General features: G+C 42.7%; 1 protein-coding gene across 8 annotated transcripts in view; it reads left to right on the forward strand.

Moving 5' to 3' along the window:
* LOC126388377 (rap guanine nucleotide exchange factor 6) overlaps positions 1 to 24,095 on the forward strand; it is a 183,240-nt gene extending 159,145 nt beyond the window's left edge. For 5 of the 8 annotated variants that reach the window (XM_050041484.1, XM_050041486.1, XM_050041488.1 and 2 more), the window contains 13 exons: positions 2,215 to 2,382; positions 2,610 to 2,825; positions 5,469 to 5,680; positions 6,315 to 6,438; positions 7,717 to 7,740; positions 9,969 to 10,189; positions 11,265 to 11,438; positions 12,712 to 12,858; positions 13,267 to 13,386; positions 15,122 to 15,380; positions 17,380 to 17,927; positions 18,860 to 19,204; positions 20,481 to 24,095. In XM_050041484.1, coding sequence (XP_049897441.1) covers positions 2,215 to 2,382; positions 2,610 to 2,825; positions 5,469 to 5,680; positions 6,315 to 6,438; positions 7,717 to 7,740; positions 9,969 to 10,189; positions 11,265 to 11,438; positions 12,712 to 12,858; positions 13,267 to 13,386; positions 15,122 to 15,380; positions 17,380 to 17,927; positions 18,860 to 19,204; positions 20,481 to 20,503 — 2,581 coding nt within the window. In that variant the 3' untranslated portion in view covers positions 20,504 to 24,095. The remainder of the gene's footprint in view (positions 1 to 2,214; positions 2,383 to 2,609; positions 2,826 to 5,468; positions 5,681 to 6,314; positions 6,439 to 7,716; positions 7,741 to 9,968; positions 10,190 to 11,264; positions 11,439 to 12,711; positions 12,859 to 13,266; positions 13,387 to 15,121; positions 15,381 to 17,379; positions 17,928 to 18,859; positions 19,205 to 20,480) is intronic. The other 3 variants (XM_050041485.1, XM_050041489.1, XM_050041487.1) reach the window with 2 other exon arrangements.
* The last annotated feature ends 259 nt before the right edge of the window (positions 24,096 to 24,354 follow it).

The following is a 24,354-nucleotide window of genomic DNA, read 5'->3' on the forward strand; positions in this document are numbered from 1 at the left end:
ATTATTCATACACACACTAAAATGCACACACAGGCACATGCAAAGATATAGATGTAGACGGTCGCATTCTTATACATGGTCACGCATCTGCACGCATATATGCAACTGCTGCGTTTACACACGCATACGTATTTGCATTTCACAGTTTGTATTTACATGCATCAACACAAACTCTGTAAAATCTCAGACATGTATGGACACACACTCACTTACTTAGAGGACACTCATGGTAACACCTTCCCTGTGTTTTTGATGGATGGCTGAGCTGCAGCAAGCCGTACTGTGAGATATTGGTAGGAAAATAGCTTATCTGTAGAGCTATGAACAAGCAACACCACTTATTTACTTTGCTCTCGTCTTTATGCATATCCCATGGTAGATGTTTATATTAAAAGAAGTCGCTGGTGTGTCATGATTGGCAGTATTTTTACACACATGCATATACATGCTGCAGTGTCAGCAGGATGGACATGTTCAGCAAAGCGTGCAGTATTTGTATTTATCAGGAGCAGTGGGCAAATATATCTCTGCCTCGCTTCTCTTCCTCTGTATCTCGCCTCCTCCGTCTCTCACACACTGCAGCTGATGATTGACAGAAGGTCCAGGGGACAGGCCAAGCCAATCGCAGGCCCTGGTCACACAGCCAAAATACATATAGATCCTCTGCTCAGCACACACACATATACACACTCCCACAAAGCACCAGAGGACATTTACAATGGCTTGGTTCCAGTGACTTTGCTTTGCCCAGTTCTGTTTAGCACCACATTGTCCATCATTAATTCAGTCTGCTTTCCTCTCCATATGTGCAGGGCTGTATGTGTTTTTATGCATTTGTTTGTTTCAAAAGTCAGTTTATGAATGTAATTTTAATTGAATTGAGACAGGTGATTGAAGGTCCCCTTGTCTTGTCTCCCCTCATGTCCTTTTGTCCTGTTTTGTATGCTCTTGTCTCCTCTCTTCTCATCTCCTATCCTCTTATCTCTTGTCTTCTCCTCTTGCCCCCCTCTCAACTTATGTTAATTTAGTGAGTTTACAGGTTCTAAAATGTCTCGACTCTAAATCAGTAAATACAGCCTTCAATAAAGTCTTCAGTTCTGCTTTTGTGCTCACAAAAACGTCAACGCTGTGTGAGTGTGAGACATGTCTTGTGCTTTATCCTAAATTTAAATTCAGCTTGAACTTCTCCCCACACGTCCTCACATCCTTTCTTATTAGTTGCTCTCCACTTCGACTCTACTTGCAAAGTAACACAGGGCAATTTAGAGTCACATCCATGCCAACACTTTGCCCCTGAGAGCCGTAGGTCTACGGGGCGCTGAGGTGCTGCATTCCTGGATGAGCACATTACAGCTCCATTAGAGTGGAAGCAAGGTGGTGGGGGGGGGTTTTAGATTTACAAACATAGAGGCACATAACGAGGTAAGAGAGATGGCCTGCTGCTGGAAGCTCTCCCAGAAAACTGTTGGAGATCAGAATCTTTTTTCTCCCTCTCAATCGTGCACCTCCCGTCTTTACTCTCTTCTGCTGAGAGCCCCTCTCACTCTGTGTCGCTGCTTCTTCCACCCCAGCGTAAAATATAGCAATCTATCAGTAGCGTCAGGGTAATTTTTTCCTTTTCCTGAAACTGATCTTAAAGTGGAGACAGAAAATGTGCCTCTTAAAGACGAAATGTAGATGAGAGGAACATTCACGAGATTTATCTGGGTTTACTTAACATGCGCCAAAAGTTACAGCTGGCTGAAAAACTGGATGCTGTCCACCCACTTGTCTCCCTCTGCAGCTTATATTAAAGCATCTCAGGATACTGCAGATCTAACACCTACTGCTCTAAAAATACACAGAGATGATGTCACTTTCAAAGTATTTTACATCTTGCATGTCCTGTATTCTTTGTAATTATTGTCAGTTAATCCCCCCCCGACTCACAGGCTTAGACATAATTATCCTCCTTGCTGCTGTTTTTTTGCAGTTACTCAAGGTTTTTTTTATACATGACGTACATGTTTTTTCATTGGAAAATAGCAGAAATATAGTTCGTTAACACCCTTATTTCATTAGATATGGTCCTCAGGTGTCTGACTCCACAGCAGGACCAGCTGTATTCGAACTCTTTTCCTCTGTTAAAAATAAACATGCCAAGAAAAATGCTTTTTCTTTTGACAGTAATGCTTCCACAGCTTACCCTCTTTCCGTCTGCTCTCCTTCCCGAAGGTACTACCTGAAGAACAATATGGAGACGGAGACGTTGTGTTCAGACGAGGACGCCCAGGATCTCCTCAGAGAGAGCCAGATCTCTCTGCTGCAGCTCAGCACCATGGAGGTCGCAGCCCAGCTCTCCATGAGAGACTTTGAGCTCTTCAGGAACATCGAGTCCACAGAGTATGTGGTTGTTTAACATTTAAATGGTTTATAGCAGGTGTAGTACATATTTCAAAACTTAATCTGTATGGACATTTTAAAAAAACAAAAGAAAAGGAAACATTCTCGTACAAGGAAATAAGAGATGAGATGAGGATAGGAAAATATGACTAGTTCTCCACAGAAGCTGTTGTTGTTGTACGCCATTAAAACAGGATCTGTTTTAATTTCTTTGTCGTGGCGCCCAGGTACGTGGATGACTTGTTCAAACTCGACTCCTCGGTGGGAAGTGGTAATCTGAAGCAGTTTGAGGAGGTGATAAACCAGGAGACCTTCTGGGTCGCCACAGAGATCCTGAAGGAGCCCAACGCGCTAAAGAGGATGAAGACTATCAAGCACTTCATCAAGATTGCCCTGCACTGCAGAGAATGCAAGAACTTCAACTCCATGTTCGCTATAATCAGGTAGGCTCAGTTTAGAAACTGTGTAAGAGAGTGTGTGTGTGTATTGGCTTTCTAAATTAAGCGTGGTGACACATTGTTTCATCATTTCCCTCATTTTTGCCTCAGTTGTGGTAGACATGATTCTTGTTCTGTGATGACAGCTAGCATTTACTCCATCTCCCCTGACAGCTTTTGTGCCAAATGAGCTTTGGCCACTTGCCTCCTTCCCCACATCCTCGCCTCCTCCCCCTTCCGCCAGCTCGCTGAACCAGCCCTGACTTTCCCAAACCGCACACACTCTGCCACTGCAACCCTACGGCATTTAAAACAAGAGTCCCATAGCAACGGTTACACTTATTGTTTGTTGCTATTGTTAATTCCCTCTGGCTGCTGTGGTTTGGCTTCAGATGGCTGTCAGACTGAGCTGAGGATGTATGTAGTGTCTCTCTGTTTTAAGGGGTAAAACTCATGTGAGGGGAGACATTTAGCTCTGGTGGTGTGTTTTAGTGATGAACTGAGATGTAATTCTGTTCGAACCAACACAGGCAGTTGGGAGTGTGTGTGTGAGCTTTTAGTTTGTCCAAGTCCCGTGAGTAATTATTCAAAAGCAGTACGTCATGCTCTCGCTGTACCCAAGCCTTGATTCTAGATTGTTTAGTTGGTGTTTTGTGTTGCAGTTGGCTCTTTTTAATCTACAGTAATAACCATAAGAGGGTATTATCTGCAATGTTACTGCAGCATACATTTAATATATATGCCTGAAGATGCAGATTTGCAATAACTATCACTGCAGATGTAACGTAGTTTGATTAAGTGAAGAGAACCAGTTTCTGCACAGCATAGTAAAAATACATAATTGGTATTTTTTTCTTAATGCGCTAAGGATCCATGTGTCTCGCTCATGCTAAGCTATCCTCTTGCTACGTTGAGTCATGTGGGACCACGTCCACTTAAAATCTGGACTCACAGTTTCAGGAGCTCAGCAGTATGGTGATCTTCTGCTCGCTGCTGTAGACGGCACTTTAGAGCAGAGATGTCTGACCTCCACGTCCCTTTACACTCCTCCTCACAGCAGGATGTCTGGGCACATATGGCTCTCTGAAGCATAACCTGCGTGGTGACAGGGGCATTGCTGCTGCTGCTGCTGCTGCTACTGTGTGTGTGTGCATGTGTGTGTCTGTTTAATAGAGATAACATGCAAGGTTTTCCGTAGCATTTTGTAGTGGACACACCCTACTTGGCTCACCTGAAATAAAGAGCATCTCCACTATTGTCATTTATGTGTATGGTGACCAGACGTCCCAGTTTGCCTGGGATCATTTTGAGCTGGGTGTCTCGTGTCTGTATGATATTAAAATGTTCCGGTTTTTGACATTACCACCAAATCTTTCTGGCTTTCACCACGATTACGATAATGATAATTAATATGTGATTTCAGTGCCTTGTTAGACATTTATTATGTTTGTAAGGAATGCACCAAGCTTCTGAATTCAACACAGATTTATCTCTGTTGCTATGACGCTTGTAGGTCTTTCTGAGAGAACTTGTGAGTACGCTAACAGTTAGCTGTCACGTGGAAGATGAAGTTGCGGCGTCCTTCGTACCCAGCAACAAAAATGCTGCGTTCTGCACACACTACAAGAGTATATTTTCAGTCCAGCATTGTGGAAATGTTGATATAAAAGATCGTATTAAGCTGGCCAAACATAAGCAGTGGCAGCCAGCAGGAAGTAGCACCATTGCGACCTCCTTCAGAGACGCAAACGCTGGTGACAGCCATCCGAAACAGGCACCTCAGGACCTTTTACCTACTGTCTGGTAAAACACAGCCAGAGCTTTTGTTCCAAGGACTGTACAGCTGGTCTTGTGTGTTTAAGTGTTGTTATACAGGGAGACAAAACATATTTTTTTCTCCTGCTGAGGCACTGTTCATGGTGTTCCATAAAAAGTAACCCTTTTCATGTGAGGGACACTGCTAATTTGTTTACTTTAACAAATACTTAATAAAGACAGACTCAAGGAGAAGTGCTGGGATAAAAAGAATCCAGACCTGATGCCATTTACATGATTAATTGTCACAGGAACATCGACCAGATTGACCCCAGAATACATTATCGTGATCATCCAATCTTTATAATACCCATTTTATTATCTTCTGACAAACCACAGCTATTACGCACTTGTAGACAAGCATAACATCCTAAAAGAGAAAAAAGCGAGGACACACACTGAGGCTGTAAAAGAATAAGAGGAGGGACGTTGAGTTGATGAGTGAGGGACAGGAACTGGAAGATAATGAAAGAAGAGAGCAGAAATAAATGCTGTGCCAGTCATAATTATCAGCTGTCTAAATGAGCCTGCTCAGAGCTGACATTGCCTCAAGGGGTCTTCCGCTCTTGAAAAATGGGAACTCGCTAACTGAAGATGATTAGCTGGAAAAGTAGTAATTGTGCAAATGTCAGTATGGGGTTTTGATTAGGATGTATGTATTGAACACACACACTAAAACTATTCTCCTTGCTTCTTTCTCCCGTACCCTCCTTTTCCGCCTCTACTTTCTCATTTCTACCTCTGTCCTTCCCCTCCCTTCTTCCCACTGTAACCTATTTATCACTGCCTCCCCCTCTCCCACCCTCCTTGCACCCTCTTTCCCCCCTCATGTAGCGGTCTGAACTTGGCACCGGTGGCTCGGCTGCGGAGCTCGTGGGAGAAACTGCCCAGTAAGTACGAGAAGCTGTTCGGAGACCTGCAGGACGTCTTCGACCCGTCTAGGAACATGGCCAAGTACCGCAATGTCCTGAGCAGCCAGAGCATGCAACCACCCATCATCCCACTGTTCCCCGTGGTCAAGAAGGACCTCACCTTCTTACATGAAGGTAGATGACTTTGTGGAGATCCCAGAATTTCTTTATGTGGCTTTTTTTGTGTGGTAGCAATTCACATGTTGCTACATTTCTTTTAATTGCTTATGCCTTAAAAAAAACCTGAGGCCATTTCTGAAAGTTGACATGTCATTTTGTCACACTTTAATGTCCCCTACTTCCTCTGTGTTGCACGGAAGGTCAATTTCAGTCTCACTCAGGAGGTTTACTTCTGCTAAAGGCTTCCCCATCTGGCCTCCTTCACATATCACACAGAGTCAGGTCAGAAGTACCCGAACTGACTTCTCCTTAAAGGTTTTCTCTTAAAAGTCTATGTACGGCTATGTTCAGAAAGGAAAGTTTCCCTAATTGTGCAAGTTGCCAAAAATTCTCAAATGGCCCAGCATGACTCGATATGAAAGACCACTTTGATCTCCTGGAGGACTGATGAGAAGGAGACCAGAACAAAGAGATTTTTCACTTTGAAGATTTGACTTAGAAATATTGTTGCGGATTGAATCGTGCAAATGTCTCAAAATATTAATCATTTAGCTGCTTTACAGTGTTGACAGCTGACCTCAAGCTCACTGTTTGTGCGTGTTATTTTTGTGTGTGTGTGTGCGTTTCGCACTTGTGTTTGTCCTCTCAGGCAACGACTCCAGCGTGGATGGTCTCGTGAACTTTGAGAAGCTGAGGATGATCGCCAAGGAGATCAGGCATGTTGTGCGGTTGACCTCAGCCAACATGGACCCTGCCCTCATGTTCAGACAGAGGTTGGTTGTTTTGATAGCACGAGTCCTTCAAACCTTTTCTTCTCAAGAATTTTGCTTTAACTTGATGCTGTTGGGGCCAGTTTCACAGATACAGGTTGCCCCAAGCTGTTTAAGATCACCAGTGATGAAATTAAACCCCCCCATGTGGAATTTTTATGTGATTATGTTGTGCAGCAACATGAGGAAAATCTATGTTTCCTCCAGAGTCCCCCTACACACAGGGATCTTAATTAGCTGCATCACAAAAGTGTCACATCCAAAAATGTTCTCTAATTAAGCTCGGAATGCGGAGAACTTCAGAGGCTAATGTCATGAATGTAAATTTTGGAGCCTTTTTAAAGAAAATGTGTCGAGAAAAGGAGCGTGAGGTGAATTCTGTGGCTCAGAAATCATCACAGGAGCTAGTGAACAGTTGGTATGTGTGAGGGGAAAGTCTCCAATTAATTTAACGTTAGAAAATAACTCAGTTTGTAGTGAAACCAAATTACCAGCTCCCTTTAGCTGTGTGTATCTTTGAAACTGACTCCACCTTTTTCCTATCAGTCAGACAGTAGCAAAACTGTCACTTCTCAGAAAGAGGCATGAACGCAGGGAGTCCAGTGTAGCGAGGTAGATTAGAGGTTTTAGAGAAGATGCCCCCACTGCAGAGGACTACACATATGAGCAAAAAGGGGAACCACTACACCATAACTCCACCAGTCAGCCTGGATCCTTTACCAGCAGGATCAGGCACACACTCAAGGTCTGGTCCAATCAATTCCAATTCACTTCCTGTCCGGACCACGGCTCTTGTTGGTTCGATTGCATCCCTCTGCTGGACTGAAACGGCACGAGGACACAAGGCGCGGGTCGACTGGAAGCGAGGCAGAACTGATGCCAACCGCAGTGTGTAGTTTGTATCACTCAGTTTGTGTGTGTATATCACAGTCTGTCAGTGCTGCAGTGCATGACTGCCCTCTGCAGACACGCCTTCATACTACAAGCTCAATATCTCTGCAAGACTTTGATTTTAGACTTAAAAATCCATATCATGTACGGCGATATTTTTTTCACAGTGACACAACGTAACATCATGAGCGTGTGATGCACAAAACCATAACGCACACTGTTCAGGTTGATATGGGGAGATGTCATATGTCTGGTGTCCTCCCATCTCCAATCATTTCTTGTTTGTTTGTGGTGGCATGACCTCTACATAGTCTTGTCCCCCCCTTCCCCCTCGACCCCCCTGAACTTGTCTTTAAGTCACGCTTCAATCTACACACCTCTTGCTTGCAGGAAGAAGAGGTGGAAGAGTTTAGGGTAAGTTTGTCCTGTACCGGTTTCATCCTGTTTCGGTCTGGACCGGCAGTAATATTCAGTCCACCCTGCATCCCCACCACCATAAACTCTGCATGTCCCCTCCCACCTTTACTTTATCTGAGTGTCCATGTGTGTCCGCCTGTGCTTGTGTGTGTGATTAACCCTTCCATTTGCAGTGCCCATTCATCTGAACCATACCAAAGTCCATCATTGACCCATTAATTGTTTGCCATGTTCATAAGATTGTATGTTTGAGTCATATAGTAGCTTGAAATAATGCTCAGTGTTTGCTTTTACAGAGAGGCTCTAGACACATTGAAATAGTGACAGGCAGAAATTAAGGTCGTCATAAGTATTTTCGATACCACGTGTTCAAAACAATATTATCTCCGTTTATTATACATTTGATACTATGGAAAGTATCACAGCTTTAAAAAACAGATCTACAGTCAGATTTTTAACCCGAGGCTGCACATATGAAACAATGGCAAGGAAAACTGGTCCTCAACCAGTCGCTGTTCTGCATCCTCTCCAGCAACAAACCCACCACGTGACAGCCGGCGTACGTTCAGTGACTTTTATCTGTTCGAGCACTGTGCGCAGGTTGTTTAGGACTTCCTTTTTCTTTTTGCTGTGGCAATGAAAGCATTACCAAGCATCGTTTGTTATATTAGTATTGTATCAAAGTTGAAAATTCTGGTATCTTGACAACCCTAGTGGGAAGTAAAGAAGATTATCTCAAATTACAGATTTCTGGCAATTATCGTTATTTCAACTTTTTGTTGTTCTACCATAAACAAGTATACAGTCGAATAAAATGTTCTTTCCTTGGATCAAGAAGGACAGAAGGAGAACATAACACTGACTACACAAAATATAATAAATATTAGATAATGATATGTAAATATGTAAAGTAAAAGAGCTAAAAACCTCTAATCAGTTTCACCTCACTGTCCTTTTATTACCTGTTCAATAACTTTAAGAAATATCTCATGATCTCCATCAGAATTCTCATTAGCTTCCACAAAGTGGTCGCTAGTCTTCCTGGGGTCCACTCACAAAACACTAAAAATACATTGATTTAAAATCACACAGTGTAAATGGGACAATAACATTCAATATCAGTCCAAAATTAAGACAAAAAAAAAAAAGATTTGAAAACAAAATTGACACAAACTCAAACTCAAAAATGTTCCAGAACTGCCAAAGCAAAATTTATATGTGATTCATCAATTTTAGTGAGACCCCTCTATAAAGAACGGTTCTCATCATAAAATTTGTTTGTGGACTTGATGCCACCAGAAGATGTTCACGTTTCCACATTTTGTGAGCACTTTGAGGACGTCTCATCCGTGTTGGCTGAAAAGTTAAGGTTCAAAGTTCATTTTTGACTTTGGAAACAATCATGGTATTGTCGATCCATGCCAGATCAGGTACTAAATGGACTTTGAACTTCAAATCTTTAGCTAACATGGCCAAGAAGTCCATGTACTCGCTCCATTACAGTTACTAAATGGACCTTTAGGTGAGACTGTGTCGTCAGCTGCTGTTTATAACGTCAAGTACGAACCCTGTATTGCAAACTCCACCCATCTGCCAAACAAAGGCGAGGTAAAACAAACCATGACAAATATTTACAGATACTATTTGACTCAGGTTTGGTGTTTGTTCATATCTGCATCCTGCCATAATATTCCCCATATCGAATCTTGTGCATCTTTTGTTTCCTAACCCTTTTTGCCTCCATCTGACAGAATGTTCTGCTGTTCTGTACTGTGATAGCATGGCGCACCAGCGAGAGCTGCCTCCCTCCCAGTTGCATGGTCCTGTTTATAAATGCTATGCTCCAACACAAAGACAGATGTACAGATTTTATAGTGGAGGAGGTTTTTGATAAGAAAGTAGCTGTGCCCGTTTTATCTGTGATTGTACTCACTGTTGTTTGCCATTTTTTTCTCTTCCTCTTTTTTCTTTTTCTACTTTCTTGTGCATTTTTTCTTTTCCTGTCTTTATTCATTTCCCTCTGTTCTCTCCTCATCTTCTTCCTTCTCTGCTCATCCATCAACACTTAATCCATTACTCTCAAATTCCCTCCGCATCCCATTGTCCATCTTTTACTCTCCTTTTTCATTTTCTTCCTCTTGTCCTCTCTTCATCTGTCTTTTATCACGGTCCTCCTCCCTCTCCTTCTGTCTCTTCTCTTCCTCCCTCTCTCCTCCCCTCATTAGGTCTCTGAGTCAGGGCAGCACCAACTCCAACATGCTGGACGTGCAGGGCGGCGCCCACAAGAAGCGAGTACGTCGCAGCTCGCTCCTCAACGCCAAGAAGCTGTACGAAGACGCTCAGATGGCCAGGAAGGTGAAGCAGTACCTCTCCAACTTGACGGTGGAGATAGACGAGGAGAAACACCAAATCATGTCCCTGCAGTGTGAGCCGGCCTACAGCACTTGTGAGTAACACAGAAACTGGGACTCGTTACACTGAGTGAACCTTTTTTTCATCAGCACCTTAATTGTTTACCAATATCCGTCATATGAGTAATTGTGGGGTCAGTGAAGTACAATAGAAAGCTTGTGACCCTACCTGGTGCACAGACATCGCTAAAAAAGCACTTATTATTTTGAGTAGATTTAATTTTGCATTATTCAAAGCATTTCTATGTATGGATTTATTACTGTATTTTTATATATCTTGGTACAACTCATTATATAATTGACTGTAAGATATTAAATGCTGGAAAAAGGAAAGTTAATAGGATTTATTTGAAAAATACTAAAGTGTGTATTTTTTTATAATTAAAGAGCTGTTATTTTAGTGGATGATAGCTGATCTGACAGTACACAGTTTATTATATTGTCTACTGTTCTGTACATGATTAGATTGTAGTATTGGCTTGCACTGCCACCTAGTGTATTTGCAAATGTCCTGCAGAAACTAACAGGAATTAATTGATCGATCCACTGATAGATACTGCAGTACGTGTGTGCTGTCATCTAAACCCTCTGCAGAAGCATGTTGATACCTGAGTCACTGTGCTGACATTCCTTTTATTTGCCATCATCTGAATTGTGTCACCGCAGAGATCATTTGTATTTGGCCATAATATTAATCAAGTCCTTCCTCATGTTATAGCTGTAATTGTGCGAAAGGCAATATGTGCTGATAAAGTGATACTTTTATCGGTTTTGAATTTGGTAATCTTGCATTTTGTCACCGCAAGACAGTTTTTTTTCTGTTTCTGTCTAAATAGTCTGGAAAAGTATGATCTACGTAGGTCTTAAAAGGTTTACATATTGAACAAAGAGCCCAGAAAGATGTGTAAAATCATTGTTTCTTAGTTCCTGTGTACATCTGACACAAATGATGTGACGGTAAAACTCACTGTCCATTGTTATAGTATTAAAAAGTAGTATCCTATTAAATTTCCACCGTTTTGCAGCCAGTGGGAAAAACACATCTTCAAAAAGTTTTAAATGTTGGATGCCCTGAAGTGATTCTGTTTTGTTTTACATATGTGGTTTTAGTGTCTAAGAACTTGAGCGAGAGACGATCCACCAAGTCGGACATGTCTCCAGTTTCTCTACGGTCGGCTCTGCCCTCGGGGAAAACGCAGAACAGGGTGTCACAAGTCCTTCAGGTCCAGGTCCCTCTGAACCCTCTACGAAAAAAGAGCACTGCCAAGGACATCGGCCCACCTAGTCAGTACACCTGCACTGTATTATATATCATCATTATGCTCATTTATGTCCAGTTATGCTTTACTTTTTTATGCTGTCTTGTACTGTATTTAGATTTTCATTTTAATGTACCTGAACAGTACATTTTCATTGATACTCATCAGCCTTTTTAAACAGAGATTCCACAATACTGCTGTTATGCTGTATTCTGTTGTATTGTTTACATTGAACCAAACAACACCAGCATTATGCCGCCCCTGTGTGTACTTTTAGATAGCATGCCAGCGCTTTGGAAGCAAAAGAGTCGTGATGTGTAACACAACAGCATTGGCATCTTTTGTGTAATCTTACACAGACATTGATTCAGCCCTTTTACTACCTCTGTTGCTGGAAGAACAATGCCCCCGTATTTTTGCATTTACTGAAGACAGACAAAAACTGAACAGCACCACAGGAAGTCGTGAGGACAGTGTAGCATTGTTTGAGCGAGATACGACTGTAGGGGTCGACAAAGACATTTTAAAAATGGCGGAACAGAACGAATCAGTAATGACATGTTGCAGTGTATTTAATGGCCTCACAAACCACAGCCGTGTACAAGGTTGCACCCTTTAAAAGGTACATTATCACAACCTCCTCCACCATCGCCATGTTTGTTGTTGTCAGAAACGTTTGATCATGCCCTGTAGTGCCATCTAGTGCACGTAGCTGTACCAACATAAAGGACGCATAGGAGTATGTGGGCTGGACTGTCGAAGCGTTTCAAATGATCATATGTGTTTTCATACGTAAAGAGAGTATAAATGAGCTTTTACAGAAATCCCTTGTGGATTACCCTCCAGGGAATGTAGCATAGGGGCAAATTTTATTTTCTGTAGGCTTGCTGTTTCGTCTCTCTCTCCATGTAGGCTATGCCAGCTAGCTGGAGTTATGTTTGAATCTGATGTGTTTGAATAAATGGAAAATAATGTTATGACAGTGTGATTTAGCACATAGGGCCATGAATGCCAAAGTCTCCGTACCTTTGCACTTTTGAGATTGAGCAGTGTTTGTTACATACATTGTGAATGGTCATGGAAATTTTATTGTTGGTCCTTGAAAACTCACTGAAACGTTTCGAAATTCTGTCCATGAAAATGTGTGGGAACCCTGTGATCACGCTGGATAAAAGGGGCTACAGATGAGGTCCTAGTGAAAGAAAACTTAAATTTCCTAGTTCTGTATTATTACAGTTGAAGCAGACTCTCAGGTTAATTTACTTTTCTGTAACTTTGTTCTTTTTCTTCTTCCCCAGACTCCAACTCTCCCCAGGTGGTGAAGAAACCTCCAGTGAACTCGTCAGAGGAGTGGAACACCAAGAGACCATCTGATGACACCGTCTCCACCATCTCCTCCCTTCACTCCAGCCCCACGGTGTCACCACAGGGCTCCCCACGCAAAGGTCTGTTACAGAAACTCTGCTTCTCACCCAATGTGCTTTTATCTAAGGATAAAAGGACTGCCGTTACCCTAGGTGGAGAGTTGGTGTAGAGTTAATAAAACAGTCACCTCCAAGCAGAGCTCTGAAGAACTACTGATCATCTTACTCAGAAAGTTACTCCGAAACAAAGTCTGGGCTGAATGCACATATAGTGAAGGTCTAGAAAGTGATTCATGGCAAATTTCACACTTCTCCGTCTATGAAGAATGTTATAGGGTTGCACATATGTTTTGCTACAAATAATAACTGAGATAGTTGCTTTGTCCTGAAGGCACTCTGTGGCTTACACCTCAAACCATCCTCTTGTTTAAGTTGAATAAAAGGCCCGTAAATTCCTCTCTAACTTCAACTCTCCGCCCTCCTTTTCAGTTGGAGGTGTGGCCAAGTCCCAGAACTCCAGCCAGATGAACTTGTCAGGATCTTCGTCATCGCTGACCAGCGACGCCAGCACAAAGGCCGGCACTATCAGCCTGCGGAGCTATGGCATAGGTGGGGCTCTCCTCCACAAGAGGATTCTACAGATGACGAGGCAGCACAGCAGCGAGAGTAGCAGGGAGAGAGAGAGTCAGACGGAGGAGACAAGGGAAGCGAAAAGAAGGAAAGTGGAAAAGGAGAAAGAGGAGATGACGCAGGAGGAGACAGAAGCAGTTCAGAGAGGCTTGCTTTTGTCAGGGCGAAGGAGAGGGAGATCCAGGCAGCAGAACAACCAGGGTGCACAGGCAGATGCAGGGCTAATGCTGCTGAGGGAAAGAGCAGGAAGCCCAACAGAGAGATGGAAAGTCCACACCGGGTTTTCTCCCACTCTACCAGGGTTGGGACCCATGGCTGTGTCACCTCTCTCCCAACCCCAGTTATTGAAACCCAGACCCCCAGAGTCCCCAGTCAGAGCAAGGCTGATGTCACCGTTCAGGATACTGAGGGAAAGGAGCCAGTCCAGGGAGAGACCGATGGCAGTCAGGCCACTCCTGAACAGTGGGGAGGGAACTGAAGAGGTTGTGCCCTCCTCACCTCAGGATGACAGACAAGGACAGGCAGAAAGGAGAGCCAGGAGGTCGGTCAGCCCCAACCCCTTCCTGTGGCTCTGCAGGGACAGACACTCCAGGAGAAAGACAGTCTGACAGAGACAACTGATTGATCCAGTTATTTGCTGAGTAAAAAACAGCGAATAAGAGATAAAAGTGAAGGAAAAATAAAGCCTGTGGTGTTTCAGAGAGAATTTTTGTCAGAAGCGCCAACACATTTCATTTTGGAAGCACAAAAGCAAGAGTTACGTGAGAGAAAAAAGTCTCATATCCACCGTGAGTCATAGAGAGTGGACATGGAAAAGATTTTTCACAGAAAGCATTCAAAGCAGATCAGGAAAAGAAATTTCAGAAACCATTTCAGTTTGTTCTCTTAGTTCTCCCAGCATTTCTTTGTTTGTGGGAGTAATGCTGTCAGTTTGTGTTGTAGTGGCAAAATATGTCATGGTCAAAGCAGAAAGCATGCTTAACTTTTTGTTGGCAAAATAAAATAAAAAAAAAGAACCCAGTATGAAACATTTCGCTGGGATCCAATTTCAACATCTATTTTCAGCAAGAAAAAGGGATTCATCATCCCTTTCTGTTGAAAAGTGTCGTTTTTGGTGTGTGACATTTTGCTGTGGCATACAGTTTTTTATTGCCATGTTCGTTTTGTTTTTCCTACAGTCAAAAATGATTTATTTCAGCAGGATTTTATGTTTACAATTCAGTCTCTGTACATGTTTTAGAAGTGGTCATAACTTATTTCTAAAACCACCTGCTGTACTGTACATGACATATAGACAGTGACGAGTGTTACAGATTCTAACTGATATAACAGTGTTATTTTGAAGTGTTTGCTATTAAAAAGCGCACAGAAACTTCAGATTGTCTCCCCATATTGTCAACTCAGTATGGATTTGTTTCAGCTTTGTGATCCTCTGGGTGCAGGGTAATCAGATGATAGAAAGATGGCCAGTCAGGTGGTGCTACACACTAACACTGCCAGGGTTGGTTAAAACAATTGTCATATCGTCATTGATGCTAGTGGAAGGTGCTTGAGGTGAAAACGCTCTATATTCAAACCAGTCATTTCTCTTAATTTCTCTTTTTTTTACTCTCTCTGTCTTTCCATTCTCGTAATGTCCCCATGTGGCTTTTTCCTCACAATTACAATCTGTATTTTACTTAATGTCCTTAATGTTACTTTCTCCTCCCTCCAGGTTACGCTCTCCTCCCAGCTGGCAAAGCAGACAACCTGTCAGACTCGAGTCACAGCGAGATCTCCTCCCGCTCGAGTATCTGTTCGGTGGACTCTGTGCCGGCTCCCGGGCTTGAGGACCGGTGTAACAGCAGCAACAGGACCTGTACTGCTGCTGCTGTTACTACTACAACTACTACTACAATGGCTGCTCCGGTTGTTGAAAGCACAGCAGCAACACATGCACACTTAAATGCTGATTATAACCAGCCTAGCACAAGGTAATTAAATTCACTTTATCTAATCTGTTTGATTAAGTTGATTAATTTAGGCTGAGAAGAGAGCATCAAACATTGAGTATGTTCTTCAGTGCTTGTCCTCTGATACTCACAGTGGAGTCAACAGACAGTTTTTGACTCTTCGTTTTAACGTGCAAAGTTCATTTATAAATTGCCAAAGCTATCTCTAGAATTCTTGACCGAGAAAAAGGCAGAAAAAAGTTGCATGGGATCACGTGGGACTAAGATCACAGATGACTTCTGCAATTATTCCAAATTACTAGGGGTCCTTAAGTAACACTAGTCCCGTGTTAATAGGGCTTAATATGTTTTTTACATGTATGCATGTGAATCACAGAGAGAGCAGGGCTGTGACAGCAGCAGGCAACTGGGGCTGTAATTATTACTGAGGTGGGGGGTAAAACATCACAGCCACATGTGCTCCAGGTGTTATTAAACATCACTGACCAGCTCAGCACAATATTAAAATCATCCCGCTCCCACAGAGAAATAAATCATGTCAGAATGGGGCTAAACTGGCTCAAAGATGCAAGAGTTAAACACTTAAAAGTTCCTCAGGTTACTCTTGACTGAAGGACAATAGAAAACATAAAAACATTCTCCGCCACGCTGCCCACAAACCTAACCGGAAATTGTCTTTTCCCACCCGTGACTCGAGCCTCAAACCACCAGGATGCACTCGCACACAAACACATAATCATCAGAAATCCTCCCTATGGCCAGCGTGAGCAAAAAGGCAACACACACACACAGTCAGAGCCGCCCTTCCATCTCCTCTCCCAGCTGGACCCCAATTATGTCCGTCCCTCATTAAAACTCAGGGAACAGGAAGTCGTAAAACGCGGCAGGTTTTTATTACCGCCCCACATTTACTGCCCTCCTCTCTCCTCCTTCTCTCCGTTAACAACTTATCGCTTTACACGCAGGCGGCTTTCTAAGCCGGCCGAGTAAACAACACACCTTTCTTTATTGTCTGCTGTTTGTTTATTGTTCCTCCATGATCAGGCCATTCTGTCTCTTAAAGAGGAGACCATAAAATATCGCCGGACGCAATATTCTGTCTGCTTCTCTGATATTATATTACCTCGGCAGGCTCGCCGTATAACACTGGACCGTTTTATGAAATATGGCTCGGTTTCACTGAGTGGCTTGTTTGTCCAGTAAAACCGTGTCAGTGAATCAAACTGCTGCTTTATGAAAAGCAGCTGAGGAGGAAAACTTTTTTTTAAAGCCGGACGTAGTGATCTGTCACGCAGAAATTGCTGTCAGATTTTTGCTTTGTGATTTTGTGAAGAGCGAGTGTACAGACGAGGCATAAACTTTAACGGCTCAACACTCACAGTGACCATATTTTTTAGGCGGAACAACAAAAAAGCATTTGAAGAATCTTGTATAATAACTTTTCTTCTATATTTTGGTGGGAAGTTGAAGATTGTGTAGAGACAACATGAATCACCTGTGTAACATTGAACTTCATCGTATTTCCATTTGTCTTTGGAAGTGTTTTGTTAGTGCGTGACTCTCTGACTCACATGTCCTCCAGCCTTCAGCCTTTTATAGTTATTGGACCTCCTCCTCTGCCCTCTCCTCCATCCCTCTCTGTCTTTATTGTCAGTTCATTTCAGCATGACTTACCTCCACCTTTACCACCACTCTAATGTCGTGCAACACACTTTTTGACTTTACCTCTCTCTGTTTCTTTCTCTTATAATTTCAGTCTTTGCCTCATGAACTCTAGAGTTTCTTATCTTATTACCTCCACCAAGAAGGGTGTGTTTTTGATGTGGTTTGTTTGTCTGCTTGTTAGCAGGAATACCAAAAAACTACTGCCCCGATTTTCCTGAAACTTGGTGGAAAGGTGTAGCATGGAGCATATCCGAATCTTGGGGCGGGATAGGACACTTAGCCTAGGCAAAGGCTGTCTAGTTGAATGTGTTTTCATCACAGTGTATTTACTCATTTCACTCTCTTTTATCTCCAGTAGTTCCTCGTCATCTGCTCGAGGATACACATCCCGAGCCTCCACCTTCACCTCCTCGATCTCGACAGAGGAGCTGACCCCGGACCACACCTCTCTGGACTCCGTGGCCGACAGCGGCCGGGGCAGCTGGACGTCCTGCTCCTCCAACTCCCACGACTCCTTCCAGAGCCTCCCCCCCTCGTCCTGCCGTCCCTGGGACCACGGCATCCACGGGCACCCGCTCGCCCTCCCTCACACGCACCTCGGCGGCTTCAAGCACACGCAGCTGGCCGGGCCGATAGCGGAGGTCGAGGCCGCGGGTCACGCGTGGGCAAACGAGGACGCCACCAAGCATCACTCCAGAGACTCCAGCTCGGATCTGTCCAATCAGTCGCGGCAGAGCTGGGCGTCGTCCAGCTCGCTGTCGGACACCTACGAGGGCAATTACGGGACGATAAAGCGGAGGAACACCTCGGAGCACCCTTCCTCGCCGACCAACGAGGAAGGAGGGCAAAGCACAGACCCTGTCTACAAAACGGTGACGTCAAGCACAGAGAAAGGCCTGATAGGTGAGGGGTCAGGTTGCGCGTTTGATTCCCTGTAAACACAGTGTGACCTGGTCCACTCAGGAAGTTGTTTAGATAGCTACAGTAAAAACTGTTTTCCCATTTTAGGCTTATATATTTTACATATTTTACATTAGACTTAGATGCAGTCAGTTAAATGAAGTCTTCTTTTGTTTTAGTTGAATAACTGCAGCTTTCTGATGCTTGACTTGCTGTTATTGTCTAGTGACCATTTCGTCAAACGCTCCACTTTGGCATTAGTTGGATCTCCAAAAAAGATCTCATTGTGCAGTTTGCTAGTTTTATAAGGGTTACAAAACGCTTTTTTGTCTTTAATTTTAGACAGTTTTTGACTATAGAGTAAAAGGGGAGGAGGTAAAACAGTGGTGTGTCCACCAACTAAACAATTAGTCAATTAATCATTTGATAGATCAACAGAAAATTGACAGAAATGTTTCTAATCGATCAGTTGTTTAAGCAAATCAATTCTGCTTAAAATATGTCTCGTAAAATCAAACATCTTTACATTCTAGACTTTTGGTCAGACAGAACACGTAGTTATGATGGTTATTTTTCAATATTTTCAGATATTTTTAAGATCCAATTGATTATTCCATTAAGTAATTGACAATTTTTCGAAAATGAAAGTAATTAGTAGTTGCAGCTCTACAGTAGTTCTGTCTGTATCAAGCTGCAGCCACCCATCTCATTGGTTCTATATTTTTCTTTTGATTTTCAACACATTTTAATGCATGTGTAGTTGTGGATTGTTAGTGAAGCATCACATTGATTTCATTTTTACATCATTTTTTTCTTTTGTTTCTCCCCGCACACCTCCTTCCCAACTTCCCCTGCAACCTCTTCACTCCTCATCCCTCACTCCCCTCCTTTCTTTGCTCCATCCCTCCTTTGTTTTAATCTACACCTCCATCCAGTGTATTGTGTCACATCCCCCGCCAAGGATGAGCGTTACCGAGCTCCCCCTCCCACCCCTCCAGGCTACCAGGGTCTGGCTTTGGGGGATCTCGGCCTCACGGACGGAGTAGTGGGTGGGCTCCCCAGGCCTCCTCACCTCAAACCTCCGGACTACAGCGTGGCCCTGCAGAGGAGCAAGCTCCTGCAGAGCCCCGGAGCGGCCGGGAGTCTGGCTGAAGCACGGAGGCTGGCTGGTAACCATCACCTCCACCACCAAGAAGCCCGGACAGCTGGCTCCACGCAGGGCCACTCCAGACCGCCCAGCATCTGTCTCCCACCAAAGGAGCTGGCTGACAGTGAGGATGGTATGTCCCACAGACTGGTGGCATGATAAAGCACCACATTTTCTCTTGAGCAACATTTTAAACAGTTAACCAGGAGTATAAAAACAAACCCTAACCCCTAACAATTATATTAGTACTGGCTTAGGCCTCGATCACACAGAGGACGTTTAGCAGATTGGGTGAGAGGCTGTCAGCACAGGGAAACGGAGATCTGTGTGAAAACATGAGACCCTAAAAAAGAGTGTGGATCACGGGGAGTACCACCAGTTGGTCCAGGAGCTTCGCCTCTATGATGGCCATTTCCCAGCATATTTTAGGATGACTCAGGGGCAGTTTGACAACCTGCTGTCTATCATCGGGCCGTATAGCTCTGGGTATCCAGCAACCGCTACCACCAGTTCTTCCGCCATTGTTTACCAACTGTAAACTTGCTGTCATGACCACCACAGAAGGCCCATCGTCTAATTCTCATCAAAAACAATTACGCTACTAAACGCTTTCTGTGTGATCAGGGATGATACCAATACCAGTGAAATTCCACGATTCTTGATACCCAATTCGACACCACAGTAATAAACAATAACAAAACTGGGTTCATGAGATGTTGTGGGCAAGGAAACGTGAATATGGCCTACAGTTTGTCAACATATTTCTCCTCCATTGTTGTTCTTCAGCACTTATACATGTACGATGTGATGGTCAGTGTTTGTTGTGGGCAGTTTGTCCCGCCCCTCCTCCACTGTGATTGGATGGCTGGGTAAAACAGTGACAAGTGCAGTGTTTTCTAACCCCTGATGACCACAATAAATGCCAAAAGTGCAGCACTCAGCGCAGAAAAGAAGCTCAGCACCCTGTCACACTGCTGGCATTTGTAGCATAGTGTATATATCCCATTGAAAACAGTACACCAGCCTCAGGAAAAAACTCTTTTCTTTCGATGAGGTAAGATGGAGCTGTCGCTGCAGCTCCACTTGTCAACATCTTACACGTGTTGTTGTTGTGTCGTGCTGGTGCATGCTCTTCTTCCCTTGGCATTTATTCTACAGCAGACTGGAACACTTGTGGGCGTATATGCTGCCCTGTCAGGTCCAAGTGAAATACATCCCTGGTACCTACAGTACTGGAGAAAAACAAGTGCTGTCACGTTTTCACAGTTTTGCTATGTTACATTACTGTTACTGGCTTTCTATTATGTGCTCACACTTGTGAAACAGATATTAAATTGCCTATGTGTTGCCTATGTGGTATTAAAAAGGTTTTTAAGAGTCTAAAATTGAACCTCTCTTCTCTTCTCTAGACGAGCAAGTGTCAGCGGTGTAAAGATGGTGACGTCACGCACACAAATATTCTCACACACGGACCAAGTTGTGTTGCTCGGGCTTTGGACCAAAGTAGCATCCTGCCGTCACCTCCTAACAGAGCACATTGTCCTAGCCCTGCCCACACGGCCTTGTGTGACATCACCTCGGACCATAACGCACCTCTCGACCAGACCGGTGGGTCACGTGACGTCCTCCCAAGACTTGTACAATCATCTCTTTTTTTAAAACTCATTTCACAAAACAAAGAAGAAAGATTTTAGATACTTTTTAAAAACTCTTGATCAAAGCAGAAAAAGGCGGCAGACGGACATTAAAAGGACAAATCACAGAAGGACAGAAGGACAGAGTGACTGTAATGACGTCTCGCGAGCAGAAGTCGGCCTCCTTGGAAACAGACCACCATGTACCTCCATTTTGCGCTCCAAGCTCTCTTGTTTAACGTTGTTTGACATTGTTTTTTTCTACAGTTTTAAAATGTTGTACAGTGTTTCTTTTTCTTTTTTTCCTTTGCATTTCTGAGCTTTGCTAAGTTTTATGTGAGAGAAGTGAGGAAGAGCAGACAAAGGGATAGAGAGCTGTACTGGAAGTATTAAGATGAACATCAGCTCATGGGGGAATTTTTTGTTTTGTGTTTTTTTTCTGTAATTTGCAGTCAGCTCAAAAGAAGATGAATGTAGATGAATCAGAGACAGGAAAAAAAACTGATTTTGAGATTATTTTTAAGTGGTCTTTATCGGCCTCTATCAAACCCTGGCACTGATTATGTAAATTTACATGATTAACATTAGTCTCCACGCCATCAAACCAAATGAAAAACATATTTTTCACTCTTCTTATGGAGGTGAAACAAGAGAAATTAAACTCCTGAAGTAGCAGAGAGCACATCTGTTTGTGTTTACCACTTATTGTTCTTTGTTGAGCTTTATCCAAAAAAGAAAAAGAAAAAGACAAACAGCATCTCTCAGGCAGTTGTGTGTCTTCATGTCGCGCTCTCCGCCACCCAGCCACCTCTCTTATTGCTCGTTCAGCCTGACGCGAGGTACTTTAGCAGCATGCTGCCTCCTGGATGTTCTATAAAAACTGTATTATAACTCGTTTTTAATGAGCTGAAGAACAAATGCCTCGCTGCTTCCTGTAGAGTAAAACGTGTCGTTATTTTATTGCAGCAGCTATAATAAAACGATAAATTAGCACTGTGTGGTCGCACAAAGTGCATGCATATACACTCACGCACACACACCAAAATCTTGGATGGTGTGCTTAGAAACAAAGGACAGTGTTTACACCGACGCTTACACATTTTGTTTACAGTGTTTATTGGACTAGTTGTCTATTGAATTACAAGCTGAAATGTTAAAGTATAATACTTTAGGTTCATTTGACCTTGTAAATTTGTTTATAAAGCAGCAGGAATATGAGATGCAGCATAAACTTTGACTACGTGCTCACGGTGTACCTCTCGTATCGGTTTTTTGCTTCTTATTTAAAAAGAAACGAGCAACAAAACTAGTCAACAGATAATGTATTTTAATGCCTGGCTTGCATCTCCATTCCATGTTCATAGTACATTTTGTAGAATATTTAAAGGATTTGCTTGAAAAATTGTCTATTTGTAATGAAAACAAAAGCAAATTTGTACATTCTGAGTTTTGGAAACAGAAAAAAAATGTTTTTAATTGTGTTTATCTGCAGTGCAGCAGGGGTGTAACTGGAATTAGACGCTCTTCTCTTCTCCTTCTGCTGTCTGTCTTGCGCTCTGTGATGCTTCTTTTGTATTGTTTTGCCTCACAAAGACTTGAAATGATTATTGCTAATATATACATGGCATATATATGAATTTATACATATATATTTTTGTTTTCTTTTTCTTTGCCATAAATTAATGTCATGTATAGATGAGAGAAGAGAGTCCTCTATAAAGGCTATTTTTGAATATTTTGTTATAAGAAATAACCCAAGGTTGTGATTGCCCTGTTTCTGTCCCCGGGCAGGAGTCTTTCAAGGAATTTCTGTTAGCTCTTGTCGTCGTTCACGACTTGTTTTTCTCCCCTCACACTCTGTTGTTGGTGCCATTTCTGCTCTGTCTATAATCGTAATTGCTGCTGTGTTTTGGGATATGACTGTGTGCGTGTGTATGTGTGTGTGTGTGAAGTGGAGTTATATTTGCGAGGTTGGGATCAACATAGCATTTTATTTTTTATCCCATTTTGATTCTGGGCGTACAGCACATAAGGAAAGGCTCCGAATTCATTTTTTGTAAAAGCCCTTCTTAGTTTGCAGCTTTGATTGCTCCTGCCTGCAGAAAGGTGGGGGCCCTCGAGGGTCTCTTGCCATTGGTTTAATGGCACAAGGCGTTCAAACTCAGGCTGAAAGGTTGAAAGGACTGTTTTTGAAGCTATTATATCTCAGTCTGTTTGAATTGAACGGAGCAGGCCCTGCCACGATGCCATGTCTGGTAGAGTCTCTGTCTCCCTCTGAGCTCTGTCAACTCAGCAGGACTTTAAACTTTCAACCTTCCTCCTCGCTGTACTCGTCTAATGGATATCACGCCATTGCTCTAGGGTTTTTATATGAATCATGAGTATCCACTGTGACCCTCACCTTACGTCTTTTTTCCTTTTTAAAACAATCTCAATAGTAGAAACTTTGAAACAGACTGAGAGTCAGAAACTGACAATTCCTCTTTTTTTTGCACAACTGTATTCCTCAGATTCTTAACCATCAATCAGTATTAATGTTCTACATGGATGGATAAATTAAAAGTAGCAGCATATGCTTCTTCCAAGTGTTGGCTCAGAAGTCAGACAGCATTAGAAAGCAGCTTTCCAATGTTTCTAATGTTGGATTGAGCACTAAACATCAGGCAACAGATTTGTTTTTGTTGTTTTTTTTGCCATAATTTACAGAATTTAGGAATGAAACTCTCGGCACACATCAGTCACATTCGTGTCAGGTGCTCTTTAAGCGCTCCAAAATGCTACATTTTTTTCTGTTTTATTTTTTTCTTTCGGGGCTAAATTTAATTTAGCAGTCACCCCATCTTCTCCGTCTCTGCATACAGTCTGTATGTTTTCATGGAGGATCTGGCAGTGAGCAGCTCCTGGCACTGTGAACACAAGTGTTTTTAACAACATATTACTGGAGAGGATAAACTTAATCTCTCTCACAGCTTGATGAAAATATCTGGCTGATTTTTAATTTACCCCCCACCTCCCCCCCATGTTACCTGGAATGCAATAAGAGAGATGTGAATGTGTTTTATGTAGACATCTTTTTTTGGCATTACAGCAGAAATGCACAACAATAAGCTTCGATGTGGTGAGTGTGCTGCACAATCTGTACAAAGAGGTATTAACTTGGTCTGTGGCTTAAAGTTTGCTTTCGTCTCACACTTCTCATAGCTGTTGTAACTTATGTCTTTTAGAAAGACAACATGATTTTGCTCGTACGCTTTTTATGTATTTTTTACGAGTGATTGTATATAGTTGTTATATTTTTGTTTAAGAGAATGTTTAAAAAGGAAAAAATACCTTTTATTTCTCCAAGTCTACTGATATGAATTTGGACAATGAATAAAATGTTAAGCAGAAGCTATTTTGTGTCTTTATTCATGGTTAACCTGTGATTACCAGGAGTTCTCTAGACCAAACCTGCAAGTATTTGTCTTTGACTTTTCTCTAGTTTTGGCATTTTTAAATTGTTAGTTACACTGTAGGCTCTGCATCGACATAGAGGCTACGCCGTAGCCTGACGTGCACCTTCCCAGAAATATAATTATGCGTCGCAGCAACGCAGCCCTCCTGTCTATTTTCATAAGCTGACACCATTTCTCTCAGTGAAAATGAAGCA

The sequence above is a fragment of the Epinephelus moara genome, chromosome 3 (genome assembly GCF_006386435.1).
Source record: "Epinephelus moara isolate mb chromosome 3, YSFRI_EMoa_1.0, whole genome shotgun sequence".
In the NCBI taxonomy this organism is placed as follows: Eukaryota; Metazoa; Chordata; class Actinopteri; order Perciformes; family Serranidae; genus Epinephelus; species Epinephelus moara.